Genomic DNA, 15863 nt, shown 5'->3' with positions numbered 1-15863 from the left:
TTCTGTAATAGCGTGCAAAACGTCCCACCCACTTCTCTTCCTCCCACGGGACATTTCCCTGGCCCGTTGACTGCCACTTATTTGGGAGTAGCTGTTTTAGAACGGTTCTTACTTCCACGCTATTAGTCTTATAAATGAGAGACTATGCGCTGAATGTCGGAGAAGCGTGGAACAGCGTATTTTCTCTCACACGATCGGATGATGATGAGCCAAGATTCTGGGTTATCAACATTATTTAAAAGGGAATTGGATAAGGAAGTTGGATAACGATATAGGGAAGTGTAGAGAACTCGGGATTTTAAAAGCTCGTCTCCGGTGAAGAGTCACCACAAGGCAGGCTCCGCGAATCCAAAGATAATCTATGCGACGTTTATAATACTCTGAAGATCCAAGAGAGGCTGCGGGTGCTGGAGTTAGGAGCAAAATTACAAGCTGATGAGATAACTCAGAAGTTCAAAGGCTGGAGGTAAAAGAATGGTCAATTATTCTGATATGGGATCATGACCCAAAACGTCTACTCCGCAAACGTTTTCTCCGCAGATGCTGCCTGACGCGCTGAGTTCCTCCTGCACTTTATACTTTTTCTCTATTGCTATGAAGTCTAAACGCTGATTCTATTAAGCGTCCCTCCAAGTAAAATTAATGGCATTATATTCCTTTAAAAATGGTTGTTTTGTCTTAAAGGCTCCACCAGTCCAAGAATAAAATAACCCACTTCTCAAACAAAATCTCATTTTTTGGAACTGTGGGCAAAATGTATCCTGAGAGAGGTGAATGGAACTTTAATCCTTGATTGAGATAACATCACGTCCCCTCAGTTGGGTTTAGTGATCGTGTGTGTTTTGAGGTTGTTTGCAAGCATTTGTTGATAAAGCCACTTGTTCTCGTATAATACTTGCACTAACTTCTATTCAGTGAACAGTGTGAGACTATGCAAATACTTTTCCCAAGTCCTTTCAAGCAGCCAGCTCATTGAAAGAAAGAGGAGATTACATTGTTCAGCAGCTGCGGATTTGGAGGCTGATTTAAGTCGTGAGTCATTGTCACGTCAATAAAGGGAGCCTTGATGAGTGAAAGAGCAATGTGCAGGGCAAGAAATGTGCACGGAACTCCTCAGGAGCCATACACATTTTCCCAAACTTTAAGGGAGAGATCTAAGGTAGCGTGAAAAAGGGATTTGCATGTCAAATGAAGCAACGCAGGGATACGTCTTGCCTGCTTGCTTAGGTTTAAATCCTCCCAAAAGTTAATTAAACCTGCATTATACAGTAAAGCAACTTGAAATCGCGCTAATGTTGAGGTATTCCATGGAGATTAAGGGTCATACAATAGGAATATAATTTACATGGTAAATGCTAATATGACCAATTAGATTGAGAGCTTGTAGCGTGGATAGGGTCCAGAGGAGCCATACGAGTTAAAGTATAAACTTTTATACGTTTAATAGTACTTTGAATTACACTGGTATTGCAAATTTTGATGTTACTTCCATTTACAAACTTCGACACAATCCTTTAGGGAGACCTGCCATAAAACGTGGTGGTAAAGGATGTTCGCCGTATAGTTCAGTACATCTAACGTGGAAGTGAGCTTATTGATGGCCACCAGCTGAATTGTAATATATTACACTGTTAGAAACACAAATGTTCCATTTAACAAAGAAAGAATCGGGAGGGAATGTTCTCTGCCGCCTAAGCGGACATAAATTTTATTTGGCAAGAAGCTAAAGTAGATAAAAAATTGCAATTCCGACAGAGAAACCAAGTTATTAATCACTGTGCCAGGTGGCTTTCGATGGACCCTGTAGTTTTTGATAGGAGGCCGGCTTCTTAAAACTTGAGTTCTATCTGTATTGAGTTCTATCTCTAGTATGATGTGCACTGACGCGTGATGGTCCTCTCCACCGCCTTTGCTAAGTCCGTTTCCAATCCTCCAAAATGCATACTGTTCAGTCTGGGGCCAGAGGCTTCACCAATAAACTGAGATTGTCCCTAGGCCATTAATATCAACGGTTGGGTGTGCACTATCCGTCCTCGTCATTGCTTTCCAGTAGAACGCCTGGTTCACTAAACGATAAAACTTGCCACCTTTTCGTGTGACCCGTTAAGATGAATTTCAATTGCTGTATGGTATTGGGGAAATACTTGATTAAAGTTCATCAGGAAATTCAGTTAAATAAACATTTTCTATTAAATCTCTTTAACCACAACCGTATTTTAACTTTGGGCGATCGTTGAGAGCATTATCTATGTTAAACAATTTAACACTTTATTTATCAACAACATAAAGGACATACCGATAAAATAAACCCGATGGAGCCTTGGAGGAAAATTCTGCCTTGCTTGGATAACTTATTTTCTCTCTTTTTCTCGTCCCTATCCTGTTCTTTTGGAGTTGAGGTTCACTCCTGTCTCCCCTCCGGTGAAGTTTGCTCTGGTCTGCTTTGCTCATCGTCCTAGTCTCTGTCCACGAGCACACCGCCTTCTTCCCCTTCCTCTAATTCACTATCAACGCTACATATAAACTGAAAACCGAATGGAGAGGGGGTGATGGGAGGTAGAAACTTCGCAGAAACAGGTTTTGGGAGACATGTTAATTCGAAAGGAATCAAGGTGCTATATGGGATTTACTGGGACTAAGAACGGAGAAATACAAAGGGAGGGATCAGTCCCCAAAGCGAGTAGAGATTCTGACAGGCTGCATCACTGTCTGGTATGGAGGGGCTACTGCACAGGACCGAAAGAAGCTGCAGAAGGTTCTAAATCTAGTCAGCTCCATCTTGGGTACTAGCCTACAAAATACCCAGGACATCTTTGGGAGCGGTGTTTCAGAAAGGCAGCGTCAATTATTAAGGGCCTCCAGCACCCAGGGCATGCCCTTTTCTCACTGTTACCATCAGGTAGGAGATACAGAAGCCTGAAGGCACGCACTCAGCGATTCAGGAACAGCTTCTTCCCCTCTGCCATCCGATTCCTAAATGGACATTGAATCTTTGGACACTACCTCACATTTTTTAATATACAGTATTTCTGTTTTTGCATGTTTTTAAAAAATCTATTCAATATACGTAATTGATTTACTTAGTTTTTATTATTTTTTTCTCTCTGCTAGATTATGTAATGCATTGAACTGCTGTTGTTAAGTTAACAAATGTCACATCATATGCCAGTGATAATAAACCTGATTCTGATGATCTTAAATAGTCTGTCTCGAATGAGAGTGAAAGGACATTTAAATAAGACGTTTTAAACGCGAATTGGATCAGCACTTAAAGAGAAACGAGATGAAATACCATGGGAAAGGAAGAAGAGTGATTTTTCAGAGACGGCGCGGAGAAAACAAGCCGGATAGCTTCGCAAGGCTAACAGATTCAATGTTTGTATACTAAAGAGTAAAATCGCCACACACACGTGCCTAGTTTGGATATTTATAAGGGGAGGGTTGGTGGTCCTGATGAAAGGTTTCGGCCCGAAACGTCGGCTGTTTTTTTCCGTTCCATAGATACTGCCTGACCCCCTGAGTCCTTCCAGTTTTGTGTCAGTTACTGCGGACTTCCAGCGACTGCAGAATCTTTGTGTGTTGATTGTCTAAAGTTTCTGCTATCGTTGTTTGTTGTCAGTTGCTTTTTCTTTTGCTGACAGAAATATCGCTGGAAAATGCGAATTACAATGGTCCCTGTTCTGAGATCACCCCTGACTTTGGGAGAAGTGTTCAGTAAGGTCGAGGACGCACCTAATCACCGGAGTGATGTGTTTGGATATTTCTGCATTTAAATTTCAAGGCGATTTTTTAAAGCCCTGTTTTGAATGGAACCCCTAAGCAATAGTTGGGAGAGATTTGCAGTGGATTCAGAATTAAGAAAATGAATTTAAATGTAGAGCGAGTTGGTGCGAGGAGAGTATACTTAACTGCTGATCTACTGCTCCCTCCAGTAGGATCTCGGGGAAATGGATCTGAAACCTACCTGTTGTGTACTGAAGCAACTGTTGAACAGTTGTGAGGACAGGAGAAACTCCGAGGGGACGTTGTAATAGAAATGGAAATCTCCCAAAATTCAGAAGCATGCTGTTTTATAAATCCTCCAGCTACCAGTAGTCTGACGAAATTAGATTTGTTAGTGCATCATGCAAACGTATATCCCCTGCCCGCTTCTCCCAGTTAATAGAGTCTTAGGCAGTTCATGGACAACGCCCGACCTACATTAATTTTTTTTTAAAGCTATGAAAATACAAATGGAAGGGATTCATGCCGGTTTTTCAATTCTCAAATGCTTAAATTGTAATTACTGAAAAGCCGAAATAATAATGCCAGGATCTCAAAGAGATATTTTAGCCTGACTTTTAAAATGCCAATTATAATCGCATTATTGCGTTTAAATGTGCTTATAAAGAAATTTAAATTTGTATCGGTGTGAATTAAAGCTTAAATTTTCACGCCTGTAGACCAACGTTGGAGATACAACAGTACACAGCAATATACACATACAATAATTGTCTTTATCGATTATATGTAAACGTAGAGCTTGAATAAATCGTGTGTGTGGGGGGGGGCGGTGTATGCATATTTAAAATGTCTACACATGTCTGTTTCGATAGACGATGCATAGATTGTCAGAACTTAATACGTTAGGAGATTTTTAAAATTACGCTGTACGTTAGATTCCTCAAACAAAACTGCAAGCTTATTTATCTATTTAAATATACATTTGTTAATGGTAAATTTAAGCCTTTACGGGAAACCTAACAAAGGGCACGATTGACATTAATAGTTCTTGTTATTAATACTGCTTGTTGTGCCCTGACGTAATTTTTAAAGGAAATGCATACAGCCTTAAAAGAAACAATAAAAAATGTAATGTAGTATTTGATTTCGGCATAATGAGAAACGAAGCTGAGCCTCGCCGAGAATGTCAGCGGTCCTTGTACCAAAGAATAATCAGCATCTGGAAATAACCGCGGCCCTATATTAATGGCATCACTCTTAAGTCAAAGGCGGAACAAGAACTATTTTTCTTTAATTACAAACTGCACAATGTCTACATTTAATCAAATCTAACGCTGAAAATCAACTAAATCTCAGAGCATCAAACCGGTGCAATAACTTAACGGTGTACAAAGTGCTTCGTGTTGTTGTGTATAACACAATTAAATAGTCCTTTTCCGTCAAGTTGAAAGAAGCTCGGCATAGTAATATCGGCAAAATCGCTTATACTTAATTTGCATTGCGTTGCTTGTGCCGTTTTGACAGAATTAGCGGATCATTGCGGGGTTTTACCTTCATTGTCACTTTAGAGCAAAATCATCAGCCAGTGTTACACATAATAACATATAATCTGCGATCTCTTCACATCAAAAACTAACATGTTTTACCCTTACGATTTTGAAGCTATATCAAATGACTGGGAAAATCAATACTTCTGATTTTTTTACAAGACACAGCTGAAGTCCTCAGAAGCTGCACCCTGTTTTATTGCAGAAATGATGGGAGGAGATAAGAGTTTGGTAACTAACTCCGCATCAGGATAAAACCAGAAATACCTTCCCTGATCCCAGCAAGACCTGGGTTAATATTATTTATATTGTCTCCCTGCACTCAGCCTCTGTCAATCTGAGCTAAATATTTTCAGGTAAAGAGAATGGTAACTTGATGGGGAAACAACACTGGCTAGCCAGGATGGTCAGCTGTGATCCAATTGAATGGCAGAACAGGTTCAAGGGACTGAATGGCCCACTCCTGTTCATATGATCCATTTTAGAAAATAGAAATCAGTTCTTGTCTATATTTTTTAAAATTTGTTTTCCTTGGTGCTTCTTCAGCCACTGGCTAATTCCCTTCCACTAGTCCAGCCTCAATGAGAAACTACTGTAAATAATAATTACTTCAAATTTCTAGAATTCCTTATTGCATATATATTGTAGTTATAATCTCAGAAATCCAGCTCCAAAATCTTTATTTCACTGTGTCCATCAAAAAGAACACTGGAGCTGTGGAAACTAAGACACACCATAGAGGTTCCATTGTCATATTTAGGTTTACGGGGCTGTCAATAGAACTCATTTCCTTCTTAGTATATTTTATGACCTTTTCAATGAGGAGGAGATAGTGTTGGTGGCTTGTATCTTCTAACGTCTTGGAAAAAGGTTTTCAGATATCTTATACAGAGAGTTTATGAATTCTTATGTGTACCAGATGGGAACAAGCTGCAGACATGGGATTGAACAGGCATCTTGACCAAATTCACCTCCCATACACACAATGGATACCCTCTCCCATAACCTTTGAGGTGATAGAGGATCTGGTCAAAAGTCCATACCCATTGTATTGCCCACCAGGTAGCATTATGATGTTACATCACAAGAGTGTTTGCACTTCTGAAGTACTTAATTGGTTGTCAAACATTTGGGCCATCTTGAGGCTGACAAAGGTGTGAATTGAATAGCCTTCACTTTTTTAGACAGAAATAAGGTAAAACAAAGAACAATACTCTGAAAAGAGAGGGGAAGGTCAAAATGAAGGCAGCAAACATATTAATAATAAAAAAAAGACATGGGTGTTCTAAATGGCAGACATGGGAGTATAACTGGTCCTAATGCCATCATTGATGCATGCTTTACAGTGGACAGCAATGCAGCCTAATAACACATTAATTCATCAATAACCGCACTGGTATACTCACAGGTTGTTGTTCACTTAATTGCTTAGTATTTTGCAAAACATCAAAAAAATGGATCAATGCTCTATGACTGAAAGAAACTTGTCCATCTTCTTAAAAGGAGCATGGTGCTTCTTCTTACATCTACTTACTGCTTCGCTAATGCTGAGACCAAATAGGGTCGCCACTTTATTTAATTGCCATTTTTAATGATCTGTATCATTGTCACTCAAGGGACACATTGGTTCAAAGGACGATCTTAGTGTCTCCTGGCAGGCCGTGCTTCCTTCCTTTTTGATGCACTCTCATTCCTGGATTTCTTATCCTTCTTCACACAGAAGTATTTGGTGATGGTTTTCCGGCACTGTTCACACTTCACTGCACAGCACCAGTGGAATTTGCAGTTACAACTGCTCATCATCTGTGCTCGTCTCTCCCCTACAGACAGTCCGCAATCCCCACACAGCCTCTTGCAGCTCCGCTTCTCCCATTTGCTCAGGTGTTTACCCTTTTTGACGCATTCCCTTCCTTCTGTCCCCTGTAGACCTAGCGTCTTGTTTTCCAGGCAGTAATCTGGGGAATCTTCCAGGTGAACTAGCTCCTTCTTGGAAATGGCACTGAAGGTTTCAGCGATCGCTCCTCTGCTGGCTGCGCTGTTGCCTGCCCCTTTAAGAAGGTCAACCTTCAGGGCTTTTTGATACTTTTCCTTCAGGTAGTTACCTACCTCTCGGAATTCAGGTAGTTGAAGCCAACAGGTCTGTGTGGTGCAACTCCCAGACACACCATGGCACTTACAGGTCTGTTTCATTGTGCCTTTAACTGCCTGAAGGACAAAAATATAAATATTTCAAATTAGTAAGTACAAGACCAGTGTTTATTATCATAGAAATAATAGCACAGACTTATGTTTTACATCTATCATGACTTCAGTATTGTCAAGGTGATTTCCAGCCTTTGAAGTACATTTGCAATGCAATCACACTTGTGCTGTTATTCTCCATACAACAAATTCCCATGAACAATAACCATGTAACATGTTGTATTCATTTTGATGGGAAAATAAATATGAACTTGGACATTGGGGAGATCTCATACGATCTTTCCATGGTGCCACAAGTTCTTCTGTATCAATTTGAGATGAGATGATAGAAGGGTCTTGTTTTAATGTCACATTTGACTGATATCTCTTAAATAGAGCTTGCATCTCTCAAGATGATATATTGGAGCATCATTATGGTCCTCTGGAATGGGACTTGAATTAACGCTTTTTTCCCAGAGTGGAAGTTTCTTAAACTAGAAGGCATTGCTTTAAGGAGGGAGGGAGGGAGTTTAAAGGAGGTGTGCAGGGTAGGTTTTTCACACAGAGAGTGGTTGGGGCATGGAATGCACTGTCAGGGGCAAAGTGGAAGCAGGCATTAAAGCAGAGTTGAAGAGGCATTTAGCCAGATGCATGAAAATGCAGGAGTGGAGGGATATAGACCGTGTGCAGCCAAATTGAATTATTTTACTTTAGCTTCATGGTGGGATCAGACATCGTGGGCTGAAGGACATGATTGTGTGCTGTGCTGTTCTGTCTTCTATGAGTCAAAAACTTCTGATATTAATAATTATGGTATATAAAACATTTAAAAACAGTGCCCAGTACGTATTAGTACATCACTTTATAATTTGAAACTATGATAGTTTTCTCATTATCTCCTATGGTTGATGGAATAACAAAACCAAGTACAACCAATCTAGCTCTCAGCAACAATATTGCCGTCGAGTCATTAACAGGATCTGGTTGAACATGCTGATCACTAACAGGACATGGCTAAAATGGAATAATATTTGTGCAAAGGCACCCAGCCTAGGGAAATGCCATCAACTTCTAAAGTAAACCTCTTGAGTTTGTTTTCTCACCTTTCTCCTCTTAAATATCCTCTTCTTTCAGAACTTTATTCCTGAAGATACAAAAAAAATCAGGTACCACCTCACGGCAATGTATGTCCAACAGGTGGATGCCCAAAAATAGCTTGCAGACAATCTCTCTCTGATTTCTCTCTACCTACTTTCCACTATATATGGTGCTTGTCTGAACCCTGCTGATGTTCAAACAGTTGTGGCCATTGTGAAGTTCAATGTTCATCCACTCACTAACTTGGCTTTTAGCTGTTGAAATTCACTGGAAATGGATAAGGCCATAGAGTGACCTTAAAAGAGTGCAGCAAGAAATAGAAATTGTAATATATAATGATGTATGCCACTCAGTAGATCTCCATGGAGTTCCAGGCTCCACAGCTGAGAAGAGTCAGCCCTCTGCAAAGGTTTCAGAGAATGTTTATTAGATAGCTATCAAGGAGGAGGAAATTCCATTATGTGACGAGATAAAGGAAGTTCTCCTTAGGGAACCTTCCCTAAAAGGTTAAATTAAGATTTAATGGAGTAGTTCAATGAGATGGCAGGATTTGACAATTAAATAAGGGAAACTGCTTCCACTAGCAATTACAAGATATAAGTTTATTTAATCAAGAAGCAGAGGTATGATTAATTGATTTTATGCAGTGCATTTTAAGACAGGGAAGAACTGTTGGTGACAGAAACAGTTTCAAGAATAACTTTCAAAAACCAATTTCAAAGTTGCTTAAAAGGTGGAAAAATCAAAAACTTCCAAGAAATAGCAGTGAATTGGATGAGGTACAATCACCCAGAAGGTCTCCATGTATGTCATACAATTATATCATTCAGATTCCAGAGGGGAAACTGATTCAATATGTTGGTTTACATGGAATGGATTCAATGTGGGCTAATCTACCTGACTCCGGATTTTGATTATATTTCTTTTTAAAGTCAGTTTAAATCATTATTTTAAAACAAATAAATAGATCATTTCATATTCATCCAAAGCTGCCTTTTGTTGAGAGATCTTCATGATCAGTGAAAGTGACCCTTACGTTCCTAACCCAAAATACCTTTATATTAAAACTGAAGGTTCCTAATGTGCTGAGAAGTGTAACAAAACTTAGGACTGAGAAAATGTTGGAACTAGAAAATGGGGAAAAGACAGGTAAAAGAGGGAAAATAAATAAATAACATTTAAAGGTAAACGAGCAAAATATAAAAACTGATTTCTGCATATGTGTAAAAGAAGAAATCAAAAATCAATGGAGTCTGCAGCGGGAACAAAAGAAATTAGGAAATAACTGAAATTTCAAACATTTTTGTACCTGTCTACACAATAGAAAATGCAAAGGGCTGAGAAACCAAGGAATTCAAATAATTAATGATGAAGCAAAAGTATTGGAGAGATTAATGGGAGTAAAAGGTTAACAATTCCTGGAACCAGATGGTTAAACTTTCTAAAACTGGTGATTGCTTGGATATTGGATATTTGTTGTAATCTATCAGAATTCCCTAGCTTCCATACAACAGATAGGCAAATTAACATTGTATTCAGGAATGGAGGGACAGAGAGAGAAAGTATGCAAATATGGTTTTCATGTGACTAAAATTTTTTATTAAGGGAGTGGTTGCAAAGCACCTTGAAATTATGATGAAGCTGAGTCAGCACAATATAAAATAATATAGGAACGTCTTTGCTCAGTCTATAGTACTTTGATGATTATAAATGGGTGAGGTACATAAGGAGAAACCAGTGCATGTAGTGTATTTGGATTTCAAAGAGGCAATTTATTTCACAATGATCAGCCTCAGTTATTAACGATTTATATTAATTGCTTAATTGATAGGGCAAATCCACTTTGTTGACCATAAGGTTGGAGAGAGTGTAAACCATGAGGTAAACAAGTTTTGCCAGTGGATTTTGCAGATTGATGAAATGCGCAGGAAGGTGGCAAATGAAGCATGGTAGATAAATTTGTGATTAGGAGGGGTGGGAATATAAACCATTCTAACCAATTTAATGGGTTCAGAGTGTCCCAATTCAAGGACTTTCTAAAAACGTTTTGTATGTACTGTATGCAATATGTATAATAACTCCAAGGATGCCCCGCAGGGAAGTTAGATAAGAGGAAAGATGGTGATACACCATAAGATGGTGTATATTTGGGTATTCAAAGTGGAATTGGTGAGACGCCACATGAAATGTTTTCAACAAAATAAAGTGCATTAATAGAAAACAGATTAGAAAAGAATGGGTCAAAAGTAATTGGTGCAATAAGACAATCCAGACCCTTAGCAGAAGCTCCCTGATGAATGAATATTTGGAGAAGGCACATGATGGGTTGAAGATGTGTTCGTGTGGTTTAAATACAATGCCAGGGCGATGTATACCGTTTAGGTGCAGTCGTTCTACACTTGTGTCTCCAGACTATGTCAATCCATGTATCGCAATCTTTAAAATGCCATGAGGGAAGCAAGTTGCTTCGCTTCACTAATCTTTACGTGATCAAAGTGCTTCCCGGAACCTTTCAGGCTCAAGCGGGGGAGTCCTTTGGTTTCTGGTTGCTATCCTATCTGTGATTAGGAGTTAACCTTACCTTTCGACCCGCCTCGTTGTTGTGAAGGTTCATGGCTGCTCTAGCGTCTTGTCCAGTCTCCAAAGCGTCAACAAACTGTTTGGAAATTGTCTCTCCAAAGCCGACGTTATCGCTGCATCCTCCCCACAACCAGCCCTGTCCCCCTGAAGCGATCAAGGACCAAAGTGCACCATTACTACACTCATCTATGCCGGGTTAACAGTTCACACCCAACTCATCCCAGGCAATGTCAGCCAGCGCTTACCCAGTTGCCCATTCCGAGAGTTGTCACAGCCACAGTTGTCGAAATCGCCCAGACTGCAGTTTCTGGTCAATGTGTACATCACCCCTGCAGAGCTAATGGCGTGAACGAAGGCAGCCTCTCGGTTTGCTGTCGGGGAAAATTAATCATTGTTACCTCGTGTGTTTGTTATCAGTGAAGTCGACAACACGACCAAAGAACAGTTGTTTGGATCGTGCGACGTTACCAGGACAGGCAGTTAGAGGCGAGGAGAGAGGATGGGCGAGGGAACGGCATTGAGGGTGAGCGGAGCGGAACAAAGGCAACCGGCGGCATTGCTGATCAGGGCTCAGTGAAGACAGGGGAAACTGCAGACCCTGGAATCTGCAGCAATAGACAATCCGCTGGAGGAATTCAGCGGGTCTAGCAGCATTTGTGGCACAGTGCACAGTACAGGCAATTCGGCCCACGATGCTGTGCCGACCTTTCAACATAACCCTTATCCTTCTACATTTAACCATTGTTCTAGCATCCATGTGCCTACTGAAGAGTTCCTTAACTGCTCCTAATGTATCTGTCTCTACCACCACCCCTGGCAGGGTAATCCACGCACCCACCACTCTCCGTGTAAAAAATGCTCTGTACCTCTGACATTCCCCCCCCCCACCCCATACTTTCCTCTAATCGCCTTAAAATTGTGCCCCCTTGTATTCGCCATTTCCGCCATGGGAGAAGGTTGAAACCCTGCTCCGGACGTTCGACCAGCTCACTGGGCTAAATGAGACTGAGTTGGGTTATTCGGGGCACGGAAACAGTAAGGATCGAACTCAGAAGGGGACTGCCAGTTCACATACCCGTAATTGCATCCCTATCCTTCTGGCCTCTTTAGCGTTTCTTCTTCCACTACCTCAATCTGCACTAACATTCCTTGCAGCTATCTGTTGTTTGCGCCCGTCGCTCTATTTATTTTTCTATGTATTATTCCCATGTATTGCTGTTTACTCCGTGAGCTTCTTGCGAGCAAGGAATGCACCCTAGTGTATATGATAATAAACGAATCTGAATAGAACGGTGTGGGACTGTCTAAGGGCACAGACTATAAGTAAATGTGGCACTCATCAGTCAGGAGAACGGGCTCCAGGGTTGCCTGGGCTCGTCCCGCTCACGGCAGATTTACGGAGGCACGCAGCAAATTATCAACAACACTAAGAGGTAGGTGTAAGAAAATGTAAACTGGAAGTTACCCGTGGTCTGAGACTGGCGTAAAACGCAACAGAGAAAGAGGTGGGCAGAGCGTCAGTAAAACGTGGAAACAAAGGAGACTGCCCAGGTGTTGTTTGGCCCCACCGAGTTTCTCCAGCTGTTTCCGCTTGCACCAATGAATGTAGAGTGTCGGGAAGGGAGAGGGAAACCCAGAGAGAGGCGTGAAGAAGGGACCTTCCCCCCACCCCCACCCCCGGGAGTGAGAAGTGTCAGAAACAAGAACATGAAATGATTGGCAGATACGATTTCTGAGGAAAAGGAATGGGCAGGTTATTGTTCTTTCTCCAGGAGCGCTGCCCTACACACTGAATAATTCCAGCAATTTCAATTTATTTCAGGTTTCCAACATTCGCAGTATTTTGCTTTTGAGGTAACGTCGAAAGGAGACGAATCTGAATTATTGGTGTGCGGGATTCTGACATTGCATATAAAAATCCTCCCTCACCCAAAAAAAAAACACAGCAGATGCTGGAAATCTGAAATAAAATCAGTAAAGTTGGGAAGGTGATCACAAATGCCGCCTGACCCTCTGAATATTCATATTTTGTGGATTAGCACGTGATCAGTTTTAGGACGATTTGAATCAGGGATGGTCTTCTTTCTCAGATTGCAGAGATGTGCGGGAATTTGGGAATCCCTGTTTCCAGGTGATTCCGTATTCGGAAAGGCTGGTTTCGCATGTATGGAAGAATCAGGTCGTTGTTGGGGATACAGAAGAGAGAGGAAGGATTACAGGCCCCACTGAAGCCAAACTTGTCTCACCGCTCCTCAGACCGCTGTGCGTGGACAGCTGCAGCGCCCGCTCCGGGCAGTTCCAGCGATCCCAGGCGAACTGGTGTTTGCATTCCTCAATGCCGCTTTGGGCCCCCGCGGCTACACTGCTGGAGTAAATCAGATAAGCCTGCAGCAAACAAACACGCCAGGTCAGAGCTAGAGTCCAAACATACCCACTTATCCCAAATGAAGAGACCAAGGGAAAGGGGATCAGGGGACAAACCTATCTCTATCTCATGGTCTACCATAACCCTCGTTTACACGGGTTAATATACGCGGTCTCTACAACCCCAAGTAGTCTGCTGTGTCTGAGGACAAACAGAAAATTGTGCCGAGCATCCGATGGACCGTTCGTTCCACCTAGACTTTCCTTTCCCGGCAGTGGACCGCCACGGCGATGATCAGAAGGGAAGTTCAAAGCAGTTTGTCTGAATAGCAGGGAAAGGGTCGGATTTCCTTATCACTCAGTCTCCCTTCCGCACGTCTCCGTTCTTCTCGGACGGGCAATTACTCTGATGCGGACAAGTAAGAGCGAATTCATTTATCGCGGTTTATAATTTGCAATTCAAGATGTGGGCAACCTCCATTCATCACACAGATAGTACAGAGATCAGCGCAAAACCTAGAGAGCAGGGACGAACGAACTATTAACCACCCCTCCCTTTATAGAATATGGAATATATAATCATGGACTATGCAAAATCAACTACTGTCCACGGCACAAATGTGAGGGATGCCGGAGATATCAACCTGTGCTTCCAGCATTCCTAGATATCCCTACCAGTGGTCTGATAATGTAAGACCATGTGAGAGATGTGAAATCATCTCTTTACTCGGCGAAATAATCAGCAATGTATAATTCCTCATCCGTTTCACCAGCCGGAGGGTCGGGGTTTTTTTTCGTTATCGCTCATTTATCCAAATTAACCCGTTCTTCTGCCCGCTGCTTCATCTCAAATGAAATTAAACCTAGTTTTGATAAAGGGTTCCTACACTTACACCAGTAGAACAGTGCCCAAAATGTTTCCAAAATATCCACAATAAAGCTTTAAACCCACAAAAATAGAGGGTGAAATACTCCCTTAAGCCGCGTTTGAACTGTAATTACTTAAACAAAAATATCTCCAATTATTGTAATGTATTCATTAGATGAAGATCAAAAAGAATCTTTCTTACCTTAGGACCAGTCATAAGAAAATTATTCACTGACCTGTAAAACCAAGAGTCGAACGATTAAGTTGTGGAAAGCTCCCAACTTTGCCCTCCGAAAATTTTTGGGATTTTTTAGGGGTTCTTTCGTGTCTTAAATCCCTCAAAGCTCTTCTGATGAGACTCTACCAACCCCATCCCGCTCATTAACGTTTTGTCTGAAAACTTAAGCTGATAACCTTTGATATCGACCCATCATGTGGTGACGGGGAGTAAGAATTAAAGAAAAGGTTCTAACCTCTGTGGGTAAGTGCGGAGCGAGGAGGATTGAACACGAGAACAGAGATGGAGGGATCCCAAAGGCTTCACTTACCAGGCTTGGCACAGCTTTAGATAGATGGTTAGGAGTAACAGTGAGTGGAGCGTGTCTTGGGGAAACATCGTCCGCGGGAGCAGCAATCACAACAATCAGAGGTGAATCCCAAGAAAGGAGGGAGAAAGCGGCGGCGGATCCCTCAGAATGACGGGGCGGTCTGAAGACAGATTCTGTTGTGTAAAGTTACCATGTGTGAAAGACTGATGTGAAATGGAGCTCCACTCATCCCGGAATCAGATTAGCTACTTAATTGCGGATTTTCCTTCTCTCTGCGAGTCAGCCAATCAGGCCTCAAGTGGGAAGGGGTTGTTCAATTGATCAAACACCAAATACAGGCTCTTAACCACAGAAAGGCTGAGAGAGTGAGTGTGTGGGAGAGAAAGGATGGGGGGGGGGTGGTGTTGGGCAGACTGCAAGTAGAGCACAGAACCTACCAGAGGAGATGAAAGCGAAGAATAAGGGGATTACAAGGAGAAGAGAGACTGTGTTAGGGAAAGAGATAGAGGGGCAGACAGTCAGAGGAAAATGGAAATGAGCCGCGTTAAAGATAAACATAGGCTCAGAGGTATAATTATTCCCTCAGACCTGTATTTGTGAAGTTGTTTATGGAGCCATTAGATTGGATGTAAACAGCCACGGGCCAGTTCAATGCACACGGCTTTGATTTTATAGCAGAATGTTACACCAAAGATTAAAAATAAAATCTATTGGTCGAGATATGTAGTGGCGGAATTAAATCTGGAAACCTCTTTCTCTATATCAAGAGTAAGGAAATGTTGGAGCTCACTTGCCACCTGAGACGAATGCTCGGTCATTGAAGATACCAAGAGTACTTGGGAAGTCGGATCAGGCGTTTCTCAAGCTACAGAGCAAGGCCTAAAGATGGTTATAGTGTGGATTCACCATGCTCAGGTGTAATAGAGCAACGAGTTCGTTCCTGTACACAACTGC

The 15863-nt window shown here is 41.6% G+C and overlaps 1 protein-coding gene across 2 annotated transcripts; it reads right to left on the bottom strand.

Annotated features, from left to right (window-relative positions):
• Positions 1–6911: 6911 nt before the first annotated feature.
• Positions 6912–15478, bottom strand: wnt8b (wingless-type MMTV integration site family, member 8b). Of its 2 annotated transcripts, none has more exons than XM_063070192.1 (6): positions 15456–15478; positions 14564–14612; positions 13376–13514; positions 11375–11500; positions 11131–11273; positions 6912–7475 (listed from the first exon to the last, which is right to left on the bottom strand). In XM_063070192.1, the coding sequence occupies exons 2-6, from the start codon at positions 14576–14578 to the stop codon at positions 6912–6914; spliced, it is 987 nt and encodes a 328-aa protein (XP_062926262.1). In that variant the 5' UTR covers positions 14579–14612; positions 15456–15478. The 2 variants fall into 2 exon arrangements, with proteins under 2 accessions (XP_062926262.1, XP_062926261.1); XM_063070191.1 differs by lacking the exon at positions 15456–15478 and adding an exon at positions 14910–14977 and having other exon boundaries at positions 14564–14597.
• Between the last annotated feature and the right edge of the window lie 385 nt (positions 15479–15863).

Source organism: Mobula hypostoma, chromosome 18, assembly GCF_963921235.1.
Source record: "Mobula hypostoma chromosome 18, sMobHyp1.1, whole genome shotgun sequence".
Classification (NCBI taxonomy): Eukaryota; Metazoa; Chordata; class Chondrichthyes; order Myliobatiformes; family Myliobatidae; genus Mobula; species Mobula hypostoma.
Note: the sequence above shows the minus strand (reverse complement) of the source record. Positions and strands in the feature narration are given on the sequence as shown.